Raw genomic sequence first — 23,214 nt, 5'->3', positions numbered from 1 at the left:
ATTTCTGCATCAATTCTGCATGGTGCCTTTTACATCCCTCCCTATGTGACCCTGCCAACCTAGAGTTGAGGGATGCCTGCGCATTGTAGCATTTGGACCAATCAGACACACAACTATTTGTTATATTTAACAAATAATATCTAATGCCCCCTCATCTAACCAAAGGGTCTATGGACCCTTCCCCCAAAATGCAACCATCACCTCAAAAAAAAAGAAAGAACAGGCCTCTGGTTACATATCAACCAAAGGCACACTATCTGATAACACTAGGTTTACGGCTCCCAGGAATGTGGCAAAGCAGCTCTTAACTCAAGTCTCTCAAAAAGAGACACATAATACTCATAAAAAGGAACTCTTGTCTAATTAATTCAAAGAATAACCTTTAATTAATTCACATATTCTTTAGGGCATTGTGTATGTTGTTACTCTTCTTGTAATTAATCTTTTGTATATTGTATATGTTTTATGCATGCTGTTGAAGGATCACTAGTTAATATAACCTCATCTATATGATGTTTGGTATCTATGAGTTTGTATTTTTATGATCTAAATGAGAATATATATTATATGTTGATACCTATGCAACACATTAGTTTTATAAGAATCTTGATGATTCTTCTCTTGACCCCCCCCCCCCCGATCTAATTTCATATACAAGACACCATACTAGTGACAAAGAGTTGTAAATCTTCCCTCCAAAAGATACAATTCCTCATTGGCTCACTCAAATCCTGAGGGTGTGACATTGTCATCTTATATAGATCACTGATCACCAGATCAGGGCGTTTCTTTTAGATTCAGAAATTTCAGGAGAAGATGCTGAGCTAAGAGCCTCAATGGTCCTATGACATGAGAATTTCACTTTCTGATGTTTTTTAACATTATAATTAGTTCCTCTAGCCTGTTTATGGTCCCCAAGTTTCTAGAAATTCTGATCGGTGTAAATCGAGATTTTCATGGCTTTAAGTTCTCCGGCACCGTGCCGGATTTCCGACGTGCAGCGTTTAATCCTACATAAAAAGAAAAAAAAAATCTTGTTGATTGATATGACTTTTGAGTCAATGCGTTCGCCTACCAATGGTATGACATTTACTAACAGTAACTAACATTAGTAGCCAGTCAGAATGTTTTGCTTTTATAAACACGAGACGCGCATAATAGTATTCAATTGTCGCAGCCCCGATGAATGGAGAAGCACGACAAAAAACTGTGAAGCGAAATGATCAAATATATCCATCTAGCGCGTATTTACATAGAAAAGCTCATTATAAAGCAGCGGAGCTTTGTAAACGGCTCAGAGTAATCATGTCATCTCCATAAGAATGATATGATTGCCAACACATATTTACTGGGATTTCTGAAAAGATCCTGTTCACACATGATCTATTAATGGTAACTTTACCAGTGATTTACCAGTAAAGACTGTATGTGTGAAAGGGGCTGAACTCCTCTGTATACGCTGTGAATTTTAATTGCTTAACGTAATCTGGAACTACCGTGTGCATTATCTCCCCCTAGATTTGTAACGTAAATCATTTATAAACCTTTGCCAACACAGAAGATATATCAACCTATGTCTAAATATGACATTGTATTGTACATCGAGATTTCAAAATGTTTCTGCACGTGGCCAAATATTAAAATTTAATGGATTTAAACATTGTTTAATCATGCTGTAAAGTGAAACGTCACCAGGCCGTTGGCGCCCTCTACAGGTATTTGTTTTAATACATGTTTTAATACTTAAGTTATGTCAGAGACAATTAAAAAAAAAAGTCCTAAAAGGACTTTGGTTATGTTCATGTTATATATAGGCATATTACATTATGTATTTTAACAGTGTTGTTCAATACAATCTTGTAATTTCTTGGTTTTGATGTTTTATTTGAGCCAATTATTATTGCCTCATTGTTAGTTTATATATAAATAGTCATACTAAAGCCTGGTTGTCACTTAAGTCTCTTTATGTAACAAAAAAAAAAAAAAAAAACTCATTAAACGCTCCCTTTTTTTTCGGAGCTGTCACACATCGCGAGTATATCTGCACTCTTGCCTAAACTGCCGTTACAATGAATGACACTGTTATGCTGCACAACAAAGCTCTTACTGTATTCATGTGTTTGCTGTTAGTTGTGGTGAAAGCATTTTGTGAGAGAAAACGTGTTGCAATAATGACGAGATCACTGCATTCACGCGATAAACAGACTCCGTTTACTCAATGCTCATCACTGAAGCCTTTCATGTGATGGGAAAATATAACAAAATAATGATATCAACACTTCCACGATCCGTTAATCTCGGCAGCTGTAATTGTAAAACAAAAACAAAAAAAAAAAAATATATATATATGTATATATATATATATTTGAGAGGGGTTCCACATGTAATACGCATTTCGAATGCAAAGATGTCAGCCAATCACAACAGTTGTCGTTTACTCGGAGGGCTAATATCAGGATATAAAAATGCTTTTTATTTCTAAATTTTAAATGTAAAAATCATACTAACAATATAAGTACACCTTAGGAAACATTAAAAAGCATTTAAAGAAAAGGAAATTATCCATGTCATGGGGTCTTTCTCATCAACTCACTTCAGCAGAGACCAACTGGAGCCCCAAAGGGCATCAGGACTCTTTTTCAAACAGGCGAGACGTGCAAGTATCAAACTTAGTCTTATCAATTGATACATTAAGTATCATATGCACCTTTTACAAAGGTGTGTTTGAACTAAGAAACTAATATTAATAAAGTCTTGTATCACACTTGAGATTGTTCATTGTTTGCTCATAACTGAAGTCCCTAATCATGCAGATTTTTGCTACATGCTCTGAGTGTTATTGTACAGTAAGAAAGTTATTTTCCTTAACCAGGAAATTAACGTTCTTAGAATTGACAGACAGTTGACACTGAGAGGTCAAGTAAATACTTACAGCGGATCTAAATATTTATAATTAATCATAACTAGTTATGATTGATTATTCATATTTCCCTTTTGAGCTGATTCACTACAGCATGTAGCGTCTATGCTGTTTGTGCAATGGTACAGGTCGACACTGCCAGGCTGGTTTGCCACCAGCAGTCTTCATTGGCCAGCAGTTAATGCTGCCAACACCTATTCTCAATGGCAGCTGGTTCGGGTTATTTTTAAACTTTTGAAGGATGTTTTCAATGTAGATCAAACCTGCTCATATTCAGACTTACTGTCTACATGCCAAGTTTGGCACATGCTAGCAGCTATCGCTTTCATCGTAAAGCAGGACATGACATGTTTTTCTCTCTTGCCTTTCCTTAACCTTCTAAAGGCATGTTCATTCCACAAAAAATGTTTACTGTAAAAATTTGGCATGATAAACATTTTGAATGAACAGCTGCTAATGTGTCTGTTCAGACCAATACAAATATTTTCATGTTGTCAGTGCAACTGATTATTTTACGGAGAGGTGTTGTAATCTCTTTTCCATCACAGTACAAATGAAGCTGGCAAACCAATAAGATTCACATGTACAGAGACACTGCTGTTACATAAAACTGTGACTTGCAGGCACTCAGGAATGGACCATTTTGCTAAACGACAGTGAATAACAGAGGAAAAATCCAAAGCAGCTCTGCTGTCTCTTTACTCTTGTATTTGGTGTTATTTTATTAATGGTGGCAAAAAAAAATTTTTTTTTAAATCAGAATGGCTTTTGAAAACCTGTGTGTACTGTAAATACTTAATTTCCTCTCCATGACAAGTGGGTGTCTGTTTTTTTCTGGTTCAGGAGTCCTTGATCCTCCTTGTGGAGGATGTTAATGATTGTCTTCTGGACAACTGTCAAGTCAGTAGTCTTTCCCAAAATCAAATTGTAACTATCAAAACAAAACAAAAACTCTTGAAATATTTCAGTTTGGGTGCAATGAATCTAGAATATAAGAAAGTTTGCTTTTTATTATTAAATTACAGAAGAAATAAAGACCTTTTCCGTGATATTCATTTTTTTTTTAGATTTGCACCTGTAGGTATCAGCTTGAAGGACTTGAGTAGACCCATTCTGTGTTCACCACAATGTCAGCCCACAGCCTTGTGATTTCCATCTACCCTCACTAATAAATCAACAAGACTTAGCATTAACCTGCAGTCAGCACTGATATAAGTTAATTTACACAAGCAGACACGGAGTGATGGAAGCCGATTGTAGATCGTAGAATGACTAATAGTAGAATGACTGTTTGCATAATCATTTCTATGTGGAATGAAAAGAGTCTTCAATTCAGAGTAATCCAGCTGGGAGTTAAGGCCATCCTGCGTGAGTGGCTTCTTGAGAGAAAGATATGGTTTTGTTCTAGTATGTGAAGAATTTTTGTAGTTCTTAATAGTAATATGGGTGTAAAGGACTCTGGGATAGCTCACACACACAGGAACATAACCGAATGTGTACATGCATTTTATAGCATCTCAACACGTACCAGCATGTACACCCACTCAGAGTCTTTCATAAGGATCATTTGTTTTATTTCAGCATTGAGGTTCTCAACAATAATGGCCCTAGTTTAGAAATGGTTTGCCAAGCATGTTCAATTTAAAACCCTGTCAGTAATTCCACTTTGTTGTGATGAGTCATCGGCAAGTGTGCCCATAAGCTGTCATAACATCTCATAACCTTTTTTAACAGCCCATCAGTCAGAACTGCTTACTTAGGACCTTTGGTGGGGGTTGAGGTCTGGCTCAGCAGTACTGTGGGAGGGAAGTGCTCCAGGAGCTTAAGAACCATTAAACATTCATTAATTTGAGAGAGTGAAAGAATGAAAGAAAGCAAGAAGGAAAACAGGTGAGAGAGGGAATAAAATAAGGGTAAACATAGGCCAGTGAACTGAAGATGTGTCTTTCTTGGTTGTCATTCATTCAGCTCATCATAGAATATCTGGCAGAATGAGTTCATTTATAACTAAGTAAATTTAATATGTTTTCATAGTTGGCAATCATGAAAAAAAAACCTTGACATTTAACCATCACACATTGTGACATCATGTAACTCAAGGATGGTTGTGTGAGTTGTCTCTCCACACTCTACCACAATCTCAACAAACCTTAGATTTTCCTTACAGATGCAATTGTTATGTTTCTAACTCTAAAAGTTAGCTATTGTTATATCTGTAATGTTAAGCGGTTTAAAGGTTAGTTATTGTTATGTCTCATCAGGGTTTTACAACTCATCATATCGGGTTTGCTGAAAGTGACCAGTAACTTTTTACTAGTGGTTGACTTGGGGACAAACATTGCATTATTGTTACTCTGTCTTACCGCTGCCTTTGATAAAATAGACCATGGTATCCCTATTTATCTTCTGGAACATTAGGTCTGCGTAGCCTTACACTGGTTTAGATCTAGTCTTAAATATAATAACTTTTTTCAGTAGTTTTGAGCAAGTTCTCCTCATCTTCAGCTCTATGGTTAGTGGGGTTCCTCAGGGGTCTATACTGAGTGCACTTTTTTAATCTTCCTCTTGCAAGTATTATTAGGCAACATAATATTACTTTTCACTTCTTTGCTGATGAAACTCAGCTATATTTGCCTTGGAAAATTGGAGACTCCATCCAGCCTTCTCTTAACTGCTTCAAGGACAGTCTAGGTTATCAAATAACTATCTCCAGCTCAATAATGACAAAACTGAAATAATTATTTTGGCCCCCTGAGAACGAGATGTTGACTGGTTAATGAGCATGGTAATCTTTTTCCTTCAGTTTTGCTCGCGGTAAGAAATTTGGGTGTCATTCTTGAACTTTGAGCTAAACACATTAACTTTTTTCAAGAACATTATTTATGAGCTACAAATCATTTCTAAATGTTAATCATTTTTGTTTTATCTGTCTATCTTGGTGTTGCTCAATCTTCAGAAGATTCCAGAATGCCAGAACGTTGCTGCAAGGCTGTTAACATCAGCCAAAAATAAATACAGTCATATAACTCAAATTTTAGTCCCCTTCGGGCTTCCTGTTAATTTAAGGATATTGATTTAATGTTTGTTTTTAAAGCCCTTAATGATCAAGCTCCATCATACATTAAAGATCTTATCTTCCCTTATCCTCTGCTCATCTGGCAGATCTTTAATATCTTCTGATTCAGAACTCTAGCATGTCCCACAATCTTATCTAAATTTATAGGCTGATACAGGTTTTTTGGTCGCTGACACTAGCCTATGGAATCTGCTAACTTTCACCTTCAAAGTTAGTAATTGTTTTAAATCTACTCTAATGGCTTAAAGGTTAGTTACTAGGGTTGTGCCGATAGACGATAGTATCGTGTATCGACGATCGTCAGAGATATCGACATAAGCAGAATTCTCTGTCAATAATCAAGACGATATTAGGCTCATTTTCCTATTAATGTATTAGATTATAATAATAATAACTTTTATTTTTATTAGGCTGCTTATTATAATTCGGCTTTTAAACTGCCCAGCTATTTCACTTAATTTCACTGCCCGCATTTCACACACACACCTCGCACGCGCAGGAGGATTAGAGCATGTAGTCGGTGAAGTTTTGACTCGAATAATTTGTTAAATCCATGAAATGAAAGAGATAGAAAACGACGAGTTGGTGTCGAACACATTTAATGGCTGGTATACGGCAACGCGCTCTTCTCATACATGAGAGATTAACTCTTTCTTGGTGTCACAAATAAACTAAAGACAAAATAATTAACAAGGCGGCAGAGCGAATTAATCATCCATAGTGCATGGTTCTCACGTAGTCCTTTTCTTAAAGACTGATCACTTAACTTATAAAACACACTATGTGGTGATGACGTAGAAGGACTACGTGAGAACCACTATGGATAATAAGTTCAATCTGCCCCCTTGTTATTATTTTCATGCACACCGCACTATAATGTGATGATGCAAAATATATAGTTTTGGCTGTTACAAAGTCTCCATCCACAAACAGACGTACATCGTGTGCAGATATAAGGTGTTTCATTGCACTTTAACAAGTAATCTAAACGGCCTATATACTGTATGTGCAATATATTAAACGAGCCCTCACTAACTGAGTTTAATGCCACAGTTATGTTAGAATGCATCTCATTCTTGTTTCTGTGACGGTGCGTCAGACTCTTCATGAGGCGTGCGGTCCGGAGCGCTGTATGACTGATGCATTAGTTCAATTCAACTTTACTACAAATATATCAACTTACCTGTTTTAAATACTTTATATTTAAATGTTCGTTTATGCCCAATATTAGTGTTTAACTGTTGGACTTTAAATGAAATCTGCTATTGATTTTCACCGTTGACTGATTTTGCAGAACATTTAGACTGATAACTTCCCTGCGCAGATGCGGACGTGCGATATGACAGTTGCGTCCGACTATGTATGAACTAGCTGTTTTAAATACAGTATTTTTATATTTAACATTAGTTAAATCAGTCAGTATGTTTGAAAGTAATTTTTTTTTTTATTATTGGTGACTCTATAGGCTCTCTCTCGCGCACCTGCGCGGTTTAAAACACCAAATAGTTATGCTATGACAAGAACAAAGAATCTCTCTCTCTTGCTCCACCCATGCTCGATAATATTGTGTATCGTCGATCTCACGGGCTGACGATAGGACGATTTGAAAAATGACCATATCGCCCAACACTATTAGTTACAGTGCTATGTCTGTAATGTTTAAAGGTTAGTTATTGTGATATATTTGGCAGTCAGTACTTGTTACATCTCCAGCAGTTTTAAGGTTAGTAATGTTCTACAATTTATTTGAATGTTTATGTTTTCGGATTGTATATAGATAGGTTAGTTATCATATCTTTAATTTTTTGGCTATTGTGAAGATTTCAACTGTTTGTATGTTTTGTTATTGTTATATCATTAACTGTATGAACTTCAAATCAAATATTGTATACCACATTTTAACAGAAATAGTCCTAGAGAATCTGTCAAACACTTAGCGGGAAATGGTTCTGCAATGCACACAGACATTGCAGGACTCTCACCTTTACTCATAATGAGGCGGCTAGCCTACCGTGCACAACATGACTCACAATCTTGACATCAGTTTTCTTTTTCAATGGAGAGGAGACTAACATCAGTTAGTTGTTGCTTTAGAGATATTAGCAATATTAGCTTTAGACATATTTTGTACAAATGCATCTTTTTGCCTGATCCACCTTCTGCATTGCTAATTCTGTGTGTGTGCTTAAGGGCCGAGAGAAAATCTTATTAGCAGCCATTACAGAATGCTCTGCCTTCTTTCTCCTGCATTCTCTCTTTTTGACTTTCTCACTTGTGTCCATCTCCCCCCTCCCTAAATATATCTAGTAATCTCTCTCTCCATCCCTCGTGTCTGTGTGCCTCTATCCATATGGATGCAAGCATGCAGAGATGCAACTGGCTCTCTGTTTTACATTTCATGAGTGAATAAAAAGCCTGTAGCATCTGCACTTGTGCAAATGACCCAACCCAGAGAGTGAGAGGACCATAATGCCACACTGCCTGGTGTGCTGCTTTGCTTTGGCTACTTTCAGTCCATTTTTTTTTTTGGCGAGGTTGTCCACATGACCTGTTAAATGTGACTCGTATCAGACAGGTGAAGCACCTAAACTGACGCAATTGCTTAAAACATCCCTACCCTGACAAATTCATCATAACATCAACACATTTTATAATTTAATGTTATATTTTGTTACTTTAAAAAAAAAATCTTGTGTATTAGCATTAACTTTGTTCAAAGTGTCACAATATTTCACAGCTAATGTGCAGTAACATACATTTAAAAAAAATGTAGATGTGTACTTTCTGCATTATACTTAAAATAGCGATTCATGTCAAGGGCCACATTGAACTATGGTGTGAATATAGTTACATTTTTTATAGAACTATATTGTTTTCTTTTAGTTTAGCAGTGATCTACACTTGTAATAAATGCCAGCTGATGTAACCGTCTTTCTTTGCTGTTTCAGTGGGTGCCGGTGCTGACAGACTTCAGAAGGAAGGATTCTGTGTGGGGATTTGTGCTCTCTCCAGACTTTCCCATCACCTTGCACTTAGGAGACTACAACCTGGATGGCTTTCCCGATGCCCTCGTCATACTCCGTAACACCAGTGCTAGGTAAGTTGGCATCAGAGCTGGCTAGCCCAAATCTGTACTCAAGTACAAATTATGTAGTTTATTTATATTAATAATTATATAAGTAGAAGCAAAAGTATTGATACAACTGATTATTAGCCCAAGAGGAAGAGAGGATCCAGTGAAATTACTGCTCAAGTAATGATTACTGTTTACATCTAAAGCATAGGTGAGGATGATGGTGAAAAAAGTGTATAAATGGAGATGTTATGAAACTATGAACATGTTTCATATCTCACTAAAACACTAGATTTCCACACCGTCTTGAGATAGATATGCCAGACACATCTCAATATAAAAAGTAAAATACTTTACTTTAATGGAGGACCTACTCTTAATAAGGTTTTTTTTTTGTTTTCTAAGTAACACAAGTTACTCAGAAATTTGTCAGAGTACTTGTAGAGTATTAAGACCCGCCTCTCGAAGGCAACCTTTAATACTTTTCCTTTTATCCAAATAATATGTTTTTGATAACACAGTAGCCGTTTTTCAAAGCACTGCAGCACTTTTTCCTTCTCTTTTATTTCTCTTTGAAAGAATTGAAACCTTAAGTTGATTGGTTTCTAGGATGATCCTGCAAGATCATATAAAAGCAAGAATTTGGGAAACTCTCTAAACTTTTAGGGCATTTTATGGTTTTCCTCTCCACTTATATTTCTACATGATCTTATTCCACCTTCTATCTGACCATGCTGCATTTATGTTGAATATTAATTTGCTTATGGTTGTGACATCAGCTTTCTGTAAATGGATCAAAAAAAAAAAAAAAAAAAAGATTTGGTTTTCCATTGAAAAGCTTAAAATAGCATTTTTACATCATACACACTGCAGTCACTCTTATGTTAACAGTGAATTAATGGCAGGGCAAAGGTTGGCTGAGTGTTAGCTAAGTGTTGCCATCAACAAACATGATAGAGCAGGTGCCTGTGAAGAGCCAGAAGCTTGTCGCCCGTCTTCGATCTGGCCTGACCTGAGTGAGGACAGGCAGGCCTGAAAGAACAGCAGGAAGGGCATGGATGGATTAACAGCCCTCTGATTGAGATAAGATACTAGAGAAAACAAAAACAACTTCACATCGTCCTGAAGGGCAGGAGGTTTGTGTCCAGACTCAGAGGATCACATGTGTCAGTTTAGCCACACACACAGAATCCTAGAAAACGCTTCTCTTTTGTATGATCTGCTTATTTTTGGTCTTTAGTCTATGGTCTTCATGATTAATACATTAGGTTGACCTAATCTTTAAGTCAGTAGAGGCTTAACCTTCCACTCGTGTCATAAGTCTTTAGTGTTGCTGTAGTCTCCCCTAATCACCCCACAGCCAATCTCATCATCAGCACTTCCATAGTAATCAGGCAACATGCATCCAGAGACCTCAGAGATACACCAGAGTGTGTTCAATCGGCCTATTGTCATTACCGTCGCCTCTTAATGGCTAAGATGCCAAGGAGAGTGATTTGATTCTCATCAGCCAGGAGCTGGATGTTAAAAGCTCCTTTCCTCACAGATGGCCACTTTCTTATCTCCCACTAATCTGTGCTTGGATCTCTCTAAACCCTCCCATGAACCTTCTCGTTAAAGACCGCAGCATCTTTATATGAATTTTTGCTCTTGTTGTGGTTTACCTCACTTTCTGCAATTATATCATTCAGGACACACTTGGTTGCCTTTTTTTCATTTCGTTTTTTTTCTTCTCTTCTTTCCGGTTTCTTTTTTCCCCACTCTTGGTGGAATCATTTTAAGTGTAGAGCTCCTTCAGCTTTGGCTATTCAATCGAATAAAGCTTATTCCATAACTGTAATATAATTTTTTACCGATTTAATGTGTATTTGAATTTTGATCATATACCAAATCAGTATATTTAAATAAAATAAAAAAGGCAACATTTAGTGAGCAAATATTTTTCTATGCTGAATATAGGGGTCTAGTGGTTGTCTGAATGGGGCTGTATTCATATGTTCATGAGGTCAGAGGAAGCATGCTGACATGTGACGGATTTAGATTAATAATGTTGTGCCAGTTTCTTTCTTTCTTTTTCCCCCAAAACCCTTTAAACGGCTTCCGGCCCATTTTGTGAATAAAGGTTGTCATGGTTTCTGAGGTGATAGTGTGTCGGAGTTGGTGAGTGAGGTTTTTGTTATTTCTTTTATTTTTTTGAGCAAGCAAGCGAGTGGGTTGGCGGGTGATAGTATACCCAACCAGCCAGAGACATTTACGAAGTCAAAACCATTTAAAATTGAAATGAGAGCTTCACACTTGTTTTAAATGAGGCATGCATAGTCTTCAGCAGATATGGCGCGTGTAAAGATTTATACTGATCTGAATGTTTCAGGACCATCAGTTGATTAAAACGTGTTTGTATAAAATTCTGTGTTTCATCTTTATTTTCTCTTTATGGGTTCTTCATCTCTCCATCCTTTTCAGCTTCAGACTGCCTCATCAGCCTCTTTCTCCACTCCTCATTGGACTTCTGTCACTTAGGCCCAATCCCAATTCCATTTTATACCCCTTCGCCTACCCCTGCGCCTTCCCCTTCCCCTTGTCCCTTGAAACAGAGTGTCAAGGGTTAGGGGTGAAAAATACGTTGTCTAGCTCCTTCAAAACACACATATACTGGTGTGCTAGTCTGCATTAGAGCCTTTATTACTGTTCTGTATTAATGTGCTGCCGATACCTGGGTGTGTATCTGTATATACAAGTGTATATACTACTAGACCTGTGTAAATTGCTAGAATTATTTTATGGTGTGCTTCAGACTTACCCCTTAATAAAACATGAACAAATACATGGTGAACTACTGTATTTATTACAGTATTTTTATTATCTGACATGAATTTGACAGTAATATTATATATTTTCTTAAGCGAAAAAGAACTTCAAATGCAGCCAAAAAATCTAACACTCAAAACAGTTTTACAATATAACTGTATAAAAAACTGCAACAAATAAGTCTAGGAATATAAAAAATGATATATTAATCAGATAATCTCTTTACAACAAAACAAGTAAAAAACAAGCAACCGTCTAGGCATAATTATTATTATTAATAGAGACGTATTATTTTTAATACATAGAGACATAGCTAAATCTACTGAAGGCTACAACAGTAGCTTAATATATTGTCAATTTACTCACATTAAACCGAACATTTATTTTGATGGGTCTTTGATCGATCTTTGAATGTCTATGTTTATGATATGACAGTTTTCTCAAATGAAACGGTAAATTCTCATGAAGTGACGGTTTATGCGTTCGTGTCCTCAAATAGCGACACACGGCAGAGACTACAAAACAGCGAGCTCCCCCGCATCTGCGCCCGTCACCCACAGAGATGTAGAATTTGCAGGAGTAATATTTAAATAGTATTTTGCAGTTTAATATTCACAGACACTATATTCGGTTACAGTCTGGAGCCCTGTGCTTAGACTAACACGGAAGTGACTGAACGCAGCTGCGGGTACCGAATATACTCGGGAGTCGGTAATTTACTACCGGTACTACAGAGACGCTGTATCATCACATTTTTACATTTTCAGCACCGACTTGGTAGTAAAGTGGCAGTACTTGTGGCATCCCTAGTCGCCGTTTACTGTCTGGTTGGTCCAGTCTGAAATACTGCTAAACAGCGGACATACTGCTAACCACTGATCTATAATATAGAAGCAGCTTCACTGTGTGTTGGCAGTTTAGAACGCGATGATCCATATATAGATCATGTCTTCGATTTCATGTCTTCTTCGCTGCTCTAAACAGGGGTTGCTTGTGGCAACACAGCACAACTTCCTGTGTTTGCAATGCATTCTGAGCAGCGAAGAAAAACCGTGCAGCCGTTAAGCAAAGCTAGCGGTCATAACTAGGTCTTGTTTAAGAAAATGGAATCCGATCAGTATATGGGTTCATGTACTCGCCGATGCCGATGCCAGAATTTGTTGTGGTATCGGTGATATTTCCGATACTAGTATTGGAATCGGAACAACTCTACTCATGATATAATGTAACAAAAAACAAATGATTACTTTTTGTTAAAACCTGTTAACCTGCACCAGAACGCCCTCGTCCTCAAAGCCTCTCCCACACGCACATGCAAGTGATTATGAATAGATTAAATGAAACAGGACAAATTTAATCTTGACAAACTATGTATCATTATAAAGATCTAAGCCTCAAGCATCGAAGACAGATCGCTGTTTTTCAATGGAAAGCTTATACTGTATTTGCTACATTTGTGTAAGCAGTACACATAAAAAAAATAATTAATGAAAACGCTGTACATACCAGATCCGTCGTAATAAGGAGTCATAAACACATCCACAGCTGTAAATCCCGGTTTAGTTAGAAAGGTAAGGGTCCACTGAACGACATCTCATAGTGCACGTTTAGTCCAACGAAGCAATAACGTTGTAATATGGATCATAATTCCTTTGTTTACATTTCATTTCTTCAGCGACAGAATTGTTTGCGTCTGTTATGGAATAACTCACGGTCGAAAACTGCGTCTTGGTAGTAAAAACACGGCACGGTTTTGCAGCGTACAGTGTCACAAACAGAATGAGGCGATCCACCGGAAAAAAGAATGAATGAAAAATAGGCGGAAAATAGTTTATTTGAATTTGGCGCTCTCTCCTCAGAGCTGGTGACGCGCTCTGACGCACCTGTCAGCTGATGGAGGCGGAACTTACAGCGATCGCAAATTCCTTTCTTTCTTTTTATTTTAGAGAGTTTTTATATATGTGAGAGTGTGTTTTATGTTGAATGTGAATGTATCTGCATGATTACCATCTGTTTGAGTGCAAATCAGCCCAAATCAGCTCGCTATTACTGAATGGTCACGGCTATCAAAGTGAACGCGTCTATATGAATAGAGAGAGTGGATTATTTACTTCGGCACATTTGTGTTATTACCATCTGTATAAGTGGCCATCAGCACATCAGCACTTATTTGCATCGTAATCCATTGTAAAATATGCATCTCTAGCAATCTCAGGATGTTCTATATTGGCAAACAATGTTAAATCTTTTTTTATTTTTATTATTTTTCTTATTTTTCTTACTCAAATTATTCTTATTGTATTTTTCTAGTGCTCAAATAAATCATTTATATGATGTCTAAGTTTATGTCTAGTGTTTTATAATTAAAAAAAAATATGCAGTGGTATGTTTACTGACTAATTAGTTTGTAGAAGCCTTCAATGCTATTGGGAAATATATTTTCTCATATTTGGGGGGTGGGGGGTGTAGACATAGTCTCAGAAAAATATTTGCAGGAGTCTCATTTTTCATGATATTTTATTCAGATTTGAAATAGAAACTCATGAGACATGTGGCTTTCAACCCATTACTTTTCTAGATTGCTCCAGGACTCATTTCATGTATTTTTATATCAAATAAAAAAATATTTAAGAGTGGTAAAAAAAAATTCAAGGCACTTCAGTGTCTATAACTTTTAATATTTTTGAGCATTATCAAATCTGGTTGATAAAAAGTGAAGCCCAAAGGGTCTTCTTTCTAAAGACACCACAATTATGTTTGTAACACACTGAAGTAGGAAACTATTACAATTATAAGTTAGTTAGAGCACTTTCAGCTGTGAGTCCCATAATGGGGGGTGCTGGCTAACAGGTTAAAATCTTTATTAATGGCAAAAAAGCTTACATTTATGTGTCTTTCTGTTCGCTCAGTCAGCCAAGTTGCCGAGATAATTCATACCACTTCGTTTGAAGTGTGGTCCTGAAAAATCTTCATTTGAAGGGCTGTCTGGCCCTTCTCCTACCCCTCCAACCAAAAGTGAACCGAGACACCCCTACTCCTTCACATGAACGCGTGAATTGGAGCAGTAGGGGAAAGCGGAAAGTGGAAGGGCTAAGGGGTAGAATTGGGATTGGGCCTTAGTCTGTCTAGTCTATCACATCTCTCTGTCATATCCTCTTTAGGCAGTATAAGATAAAGGGAAGTCATTGGTAGATGAGGTGTGGATGCTATTTTTAACTTCTGTTGTGCTCTGTCTTACCAATTTGAAAGTTTCCAATTCAGTCTGAAATTGTAGATTTTAAAACATAATCATGTGCCTGGGTGGAAAAGGAAATTTTAGCAGTTGTTACATTTATGAATCATATCTTCAGTCTTAATTTTGAAAGTTGCAGTTTTCTTTTCCAGGTCAGTCTGTGTGTGTGGTTGAACAGTATCCTAGATGTATTTTCTTTTTTGGCTTGCAGAGCTACCGGTGGCATTGTATGCCTTATCCACCATAGCACAGTGTTTAAGGGATAGTTCACCCATAAATAAAAAATAAATATTCATCATTTACTCACCCCCATGTTGTTTCAAACTTTATCTTCTCTGGAACAAAAAAGGAGATATTTAAAGAATTGTTTTTATCTGTAAAATTAATGAAGTCATTGGAACTGACTATCACTGTATGAATTTGTTACGCCCCTCACTAAAACATTTTTATTTTTCCTCAGAAGAAAGTAAGTCATAGCGGTTTGGAACGACATGAGGGTGGATAAATTATGACAGAATTTTATTTTTTGGGTGAACTTTGCCTTTAAAATAATATTTTGCTTCTGTATTTTGATGTATTACTGAGTAAAACAGGGTATAGATTTTTTTAATTATTATTTTGTCCTGGAATTGACTTGATTGTGAAAATTAAACTTGGTTGATGTCAGCAGAACTGATGAATCATCTACATATAGAGAATAAACCTGTACTGAAAAAGTAAATGGGTTCCATTTTGAGTTGGGTTCCATATTTAGACTGTTAGATGCCCCATCTATAGCACATGGGTGTGTGTGGACGTACCACTGACTGACTGCTGGAGTGGTAGTATTTCTAGGCGGAATTCAAGCCTTGGTCCATCACTGACCACATGAGTCCAGTTCACATGCTGACACTGATGTGGAGGAGTTTGGAGGAGATTAAGTAGCTGTATGTTTCTCTGTACCTCTGACTCAAACAACCCCATTTCATCCTCTGCTCTGTATATAGAGAGATCATTTTGTGATAATGTAATTCTCTGTGTGTCACTTTCTGAGAACATGACTGGGGAAGGAAAAGTGGAGTACAGTGTGTTTTTCAGCTGAAACGATGTCAACATTTAGAATTTTTTTGTTTGTTTGTTTGTTTTTAATTAATTATGCTTTTTTTCTAGATTTAGTTATTAAAAGGCTTATTGAGGCTTATTGAAGATGCTAAAGTTGTCCAGAAAGTGAGTTTCTTTTATTTCTCTTTCTTTCTTTCTTTCTTTCTTTCTTGGCAGGTCTGTAAGTCTGCACAGATCTACATGTTCTTTTACATAATATTTTGCCCGCCTGTCTACTGTACATTCACTGACAAAATGTTTACTTTAATATCTGGCCAAGGCAAGCATTTTGACCACAAAATTGATTTAATATGACAAGTGAAGACCCAGAGCAGCTGCCTGTCCTGAATTGAGTGTCAAAGTACCAGTACTTTACCTCTGAAATTGCTGCTTTAAAATAAATTGACACGTAATCTTGATTTACAGTTTTGAGAATTTCGGTCTTCCCCAGTTCGGCTACATGGAAAATAGCTGCCTTGGGCATTGCTATGATATCTGCAGTGTGAATGGACTTGCCCAAAATTGACATAGCTACAAATGCATGCACAGAGCACAATTTACACACATTTACTATGGATGTTTAACATTGTGACTAGGCATGACTACAGCCATCTCAAAAGAACAAAGTGTGCATTCTCTTTCCTGTCATTTTCTTCCACCTACTCTGGTGCTTCTGTGTCCTCCTTTTCAGCTTTGTTCTCCCTCACTGCTGTTTGCCTGTTGAATTCACCCTTGGTCTGGTCTTCAGATAGAGAGAGAGAGCAAAGATGGTTGAGAACAGCTAAGCAAGCATGCTTTTCAATCTTCTCTTTATCAGCAGATTACATGTCAAATACTTGGCCTATCTCCTGCACACTCCCTTCTTTTCCCATTCGTCTCCAGATGAAATGTAGAGCGGCAGACAGCTTGGTCATCAGCCCTCTGACTCACCAATAAAATCACTTTAAGAGGGCTAAGAAGAGGACTAGCTTTGTTCATCTTCATACTTCTCCGCTCACGTAGAGTTTTTGTTCACTTCTGCCAGTGTAAATAATGCACAATCACAGCTTCTCGGCCTCATAGAATTCTTTTAGCTTTTCCATGAATCCAAATCTTATGATCTCATCATTAGCAGCAGTGTGATCTTGTCCCTCTGATACAGCTTTGTTAAGAATTTGTTTAATCATTTTCCACTCAAGCATTCTGCACTGATGCAGAGATTAACCGTTGTGGTTGCCTCAAAAGCGAGAGAGTGACTTCTGACCTCAGAGCTGAGGGTGAGATTATGTAGACAGCAGTGAGAGCGCTCCATCGCCCCTCATTTTCATGCGTATGGTGAGAACATTGTTTAGCCTTATATAACATCAGGACACAATGTTAGTTTTCTGGAACGCATCCAGCATGTCAGGATTTTTCCTTCCTAATGTTCACATTCAGATTCAGCTCAAGTCATATAGTTGGCTTCTTAATACAAAGAATGTTTTTTGCTCTTATTTGTTCTTTGTACATTAAATATGAGTGCTATCAGCTTTCCAGTCTGATAACACTACATCCGTCAGAATTTATTGCTGTCATGAACAAAATGTCATTTTCTTACCTGTATAGCACAATTGTATATTATTATTTTATGTTGTATTAATATTTCTATTCAGCAAGGATTCGTTAAATTATCAATAAATTATAAGTTATACGTTTTTTGTAGAATGTTATAATGTTACACATTATATAATACAATGGGTTTCAAAAGTCTGAATCCAGTTAGTTATTCTCAAATAACCTAAAACTTAACAAAATGTTTTAAGAAAATTGCAAAAAGAGAAACATTTTTGAACCCTGCCTGTTTGCCATACTTACTTACAAGACAAAACTATCAAAACAAGGGATAGTAACAACTTAGGCAGTCTAACCTGTGGCATATCACCCTGTTGAAAATGTCCCTTGAATACAGTCTTGTAAGCAATATTGTTAACTATATCGCTTTGATTTTGTTGACTGTGCTATAAATAATTTATAAAAAATATATTAGGTTAAGAGCGGAACAGATGATGAAAATGTTTGGTTTTCAATTCATTCATTATTTATTCATTTCATTTATTAGTCTCTCTCCATCAGTCTTTTTAAGAGGTACATATCGCAACATAGAGCTCCACTCTGCTTTTCGCACACAGTTAACTATCCTCCGGAAATGAAGTGGCTGCTAGCTGTGATAAAATCAACCTTTTTGTGTGTCTGAGAGAAATCGAGAGACACACATTAGACAGCAGCTCATGAGAATAAAGAATGATTATGGTGAAAAGATAAGGGCAGGGAAAGGAGTTTGTTTGTGTGTTAAATCAAAAATGAATTAAGATTTGTACACAGAAACAAGTATGTTAGCGCAGTGTGTTTGTGTATATATGTCCCTATACTTGTCAGTAACCGTGTTTCCACTGTCGAGCTTAAACCGGGCGTGCTAGTGCGTGGCAGGGCCAGTCGCGTTTCCACTGTCACTTCCGGGGCTTGATCGTGCCTCGTCGGGGCTTCCTCGGGGTCAACGGCCTGGGTTTTTTGCCCGACGAAAACCTTGGGCCAAAGCGGGCCAGCTGGGGCTAGAGGAGGAGTTGTGAACAAAGGCGGAGTTTCTCTGAGTCTGGAGAGTGTCAGTGCCGCGGATCATAACAGAAAGATAACAGCTATAACACCAGCATTAAAGACTTTTTAAAATAATTTGAGATCAAAACTCAGTATTACTCAGCAGCGAGTGATTGAAATAACTTGATCCGATGTGGATTATAATCCCTAAACAAGGCAGAAATATTTATAAGTGATGTAAAAGGCTATGCACGCTAAACATTAACGTTACCATAGTAAACATGGTAAATGCAACCACTTGGAGAAATTAGACGTCAGCTTCTTTTTTCTCTATCACAATTGTGTATTTATTTAGTAACATATTTTATCTGCCATAAGTCTTGTCTAGTCTAAGTCTTGAGAGTTTAGCTCCACGTAGCCTATCATCAAAATATAATAACGATTTTTGTTCGGGAGCTTTTATAAAAATAAAGAGTCTGCGCTGCGGATCATTTCAGAAAGATAACATCTTTAACACCAGCATTAAACAATTTTTTTTAAATAAGTTGAGCTTAAAACTCACTTTCAGTCAGCAGGAGTGTTTGCAATAACTTGATCCGATTTGGATTATTATCACCATACAAGGCAGAAATATTTATAAGCGATGCAAAAGACCATAGTAAACATGGTAAATATGACCGCTTGAAGAAATCAGACGCCAGCTTCTTATTCTCTATCACAATCGTGTAATTATTTAGTAACTTATATTATCTGTTATAAGTCTCCTCTCGAGAATTTAGCTCCACGTAGCCTATCATAAAAATATAATAATGTTATTTGTTCGGGAGCTTTTATAAAAGTAGAGATATTATCATTCATTCTAAATGTGACGTATAGCCCACTGTGGCTACAAATAACTAGAAACAGACTCGACTGAATAAGCAGGTTATTTTCATAAGCGTTAAAAATAAATAAATAAAATATAAATAAATGTATTTCAGTGTGATTAATTTTGAGTCTTGATAAATTAATTAATTATGATCAATGTATCACTTATTCTATAGTTAAATATCAATGCTTTTTAATTTGAATATTTAACAAAGCATGCAAACAAACTGCCGCTTTTATCATGTTTGTTTGTGATCGCGCATGTTCCAGTGACTTATTTTTTAGTTTTCTGATAACTTCTATTTGTCGGTGAAATGATGAGTTTGCATGACGTTGTTCCTGAGAGGCGTGTAAAGGGCGTGTTTTAGTGATGCACAGCAGAGCTTCAGGCCTGATTGTGGAAACCCTGTGCTATTCTGGCCTCGGTGCTACTGGCCCGAGGCTATTAGCCCCACCCGGCCTGTATTAATCCCTGGCTCCCACTGGCCCGACAGTGGAAATGCAGCTAGTGACTGTGTCCATATGTTGGCTTGTGTGTTGAGATAGAAGAAGAGAAAATACATTTCCATTGGTGCATGCTGAAGTCTCTGGCTGTGGCTGAACATGATTGAGTTTGCTGAAGGCTACTCCTGTTACTCACCTTATCCCGTCGGATGCGCCGAACTCCGCCAGCAGCCAGCAGCCCCTCCTCTACACACAAGAGGGCAATTAACAGGGTGTTTTCCAGTTCCTTCATGCTCCTCTTTTGCTAACTCTCTCTTTCTCTCCTGTCACTTTGCTTTGTACATCAAAGTCATTCTCCCGCCATGCAAATGACCCACTCGATGGGACTGCCGCTATGCTGTGGGCTAATAGTCCCACCCCCTCCCCATTCCTGCCCATTTACGCTGAAAATTAATTAACGTTCTGCATCAACAGCCTCAGGATGCCAACCAGAGCTTGTCAGGGAAGAGGAATAATGCCTTGATCTACAACAGAGATATTTGGAAGGGCCCAAAGTATGTAAAACTGACTCATTTTAGTTTTATTTTAGAGAGTTTTTTTTAAAATGCCAATTGGCCGTGTCCCACCAATGAGGCTAGACATCATCTCCGCTCCTGTTAAATCCTGCAGACCTAATGAATTTTAATGTAAAGGACACCATTGAAAATCTAATTTATTTTCATTTGTCAATTCAGATAGTATCAGCAGAGGAAAACACAGCTAAACAGCCAAAAGCCACACTGAAAATCCATTCCAATCATGTACGTGAGGATACGCCAGCTCCAGCACGGACAAGAGAGTAACCAGGCCTTTGCTAGTCTATCTCTCTCCACCTCTTGTCGCTCTTTCCTACCCACCAACAGAGCTGCCAAAAACACTTATCTGGTGATTAGGGTGGACTTGATCCAGATGTTACAATTATGAAGTGCTGGATCACATTTTTTCCAGCATCTTTCTGACATCTCTATCAAGGATCATTTCATGGTGGTTCAGATGTAGAGGAGCTCACTTGAACACAGGTGGTGTGTAAAGGTATGAGCTGATCTGTAGTCAGGCAGCAGGTTATAACTGTCCCAGCTACTTAGAACTGATGAGTTATAAGAAAAAAAGGGGGGATCATATTTGCAAAACAAGACCTGTGAAGGATATAACGTTTTTCAAGAAATCAAACAAAAAGTAATGGAAATAAACACTCAAAAGAGCATAAACTCTTTTTAAACATGTATTGAAGTATAGACGCAAGCGTGTGCCAAACAATCATCAACCAAATAAACTGTCCAAATCAAAAATGTAGGTGAGCACAGAGAATACTGAGGCAATGTAATTTCCCACAGGATGAGACCAGACTTGGTCATTAGTCTTTAAATGGTCTCTTAATGTCTTTCTTTGGATAAGGACATTTCTGCCTCCAAAGACAGTCAATGAAATTGTTCTTCTGGTAAGTAGTCCAGCAGAATCATAATTGCACAAAAATTCCTCTACAAGAAAAAGAAATACAACAAATCAACTCATCCATAAACAAACAAACAAACAAACAAGCAATTTACAAGTAACAGGTCTCCACCTAAATCAAAAATATTCCAAAAATCAAAACATGATATAACAGCACTTACATTTGGGCAGCAAACACTAAGTTTCCCAAGTCAGGATTTTCCACGACAGCAGTGAACAGGTGAAGGTGTGCTGTGGTATAATTTTCCTTCTACTACTTCCCCTTTTGACTCTAAACATGGGGTCCTATTAGTGACACCTAGTGGCTAGGATGAACATACCCCTAGAAAAAGATAGCCTGCCTTGTAATAGGCTGTGACTGTTACAAGGTGGATGTCCATCTTGTGGTCCAGCAGGTGTGTTCTGGCTTAGCAGAGCTCTTGAGAGACTTTATAATACTCTGTCTCTCTCTATTTCTCTCTCTGTGTTTCTGAACTGCTCTAATCACCTCTCTGCTTCAGTGTGCAGGTGCAAAAACAGGTGATGCCTTTATCTTAAAAACAATTGCCTCTTTTATCAAAATAGCAAGAGTTTCTACATCCACATTATGATTTCTTCCATTCATTGTTGTACAAGTGGTCCATCTCCTCCTAAATACTTTATCTGCTGGGATGGGGGTTTGAGTCTCCACTCCAGCTGCTTCTCCACAATAATTTAATGTCATTCTCAACTCTATCGGGTATAGAAATCACAAGGTTGCTTAATTTATTTTTGAAGGGATAGTTGACAATCATTTACTTACTCTCATGTTGTTCCAAACCTCTTTAACTTTAGTTCTTCTGTTTTTACATACGTAGAATTATAAACATACAAGTTTGGAAGACGTGAAGGTTAGTAAATTTTATATCCCTAAACTATCCCTTTAATTTGCCTTCTAAACTGAACTCAGATTATAAGATCTGAATTGCCCTGTAATTGGGGAGTGTATGAGATTGACTAAGGGTTTGAATCACATAGCTACTTTGTAATGCCATTCAAAACAGCGTTGACTATTGCTTCAGTGGATGGCATGCTATTTGAACTGGCTGGCTTAGTGCAATCCACCAATGTAAGGTGAGAAATGAACAGAAGAACAGTCCCAACCACCAGCCATTATTCCCTGAAAAACGCATGTCTTTACCCACAGGAAGCCCCTGCACAGCTCATCGAGCAGTATTACTTTTCAAAACCACCTGCTGGGGTGTAGTATACCTTTACAATGTTTAGAAGAGGCCAGAGAAGGAGAAAGGGATGGAGTGATCAACCATTGGTCTTCGGAAGCATTGAAAGCTGTGTGAGAAGAGCGGAGCGAAATCAGAGAGATCCATTAAGCTGAGCTAATACATGTACAGTATAAGTGAATGCCATCAAATGCACACTTCATGATGTCAGGATTACCTTTTTATAGAAGTGCTTGAGTTTTATGAGGGACAAGACAGAAGACTCCCATGAGGAGTGTGGGTGAAGACCTGGATTTATGCATTGGGATGTGATTTCATTTGCTATTATGCTTCACAGTTTGAGGTAAATGGAGGGGTGTTTTTACTGCAGAAAGATGGCTCATTGTTTATACCAAGTGCATCTCACACCTGCAATGCATGAGACTTGAATCTTTTTTTTTCTTTTTTTTCACATCGGCAGCGGCCTCATTATTT

General features: G+C 37.4%; 1 protein-coding gene across 3 annotated transcripts in view; it reads left to right on the top strand.

Moving 5' to 3' along the window:
* The window catches only part of LOC132107703 (T-cell immunomodulatory protein-like), a 203,699-nt gene that overhangs the window by 97,791 nt on the left and 82,694 nt on the right, over nt 1-23,214 (top strand). For all 3 annotated transcript variants that reach the window (XM_059513876.1, XM_059513868.1, XM_059513860.1), the window contains one exon: nt 8,945-9,093. In XM_059513876.1, the coding sequence (XP_059369859.1) occupies nt 8,945-9,093 (149 nt within the window). The remainder of the gene's footprint in view (nt 1-8,944; nt 9,094-23,214) is intronic.

Source organism: Carassius carassius, chromosome 2 (assembly GCF_963082965.1).
Source record: "Carassius carassius chromosome 2, fCarCar2.1, whole genome shotgun sequence".
In the NCBI taxonomy this organism is placed as follows: Eukaryota; Metazoa; Chordata; class Actinopteri; order Cypriniformes; family Cyprinidae; genus Carassius; species Carassius carassius.
This window is presented reverse-complemented; position numbering and strand designations above follow the sequence as displayed.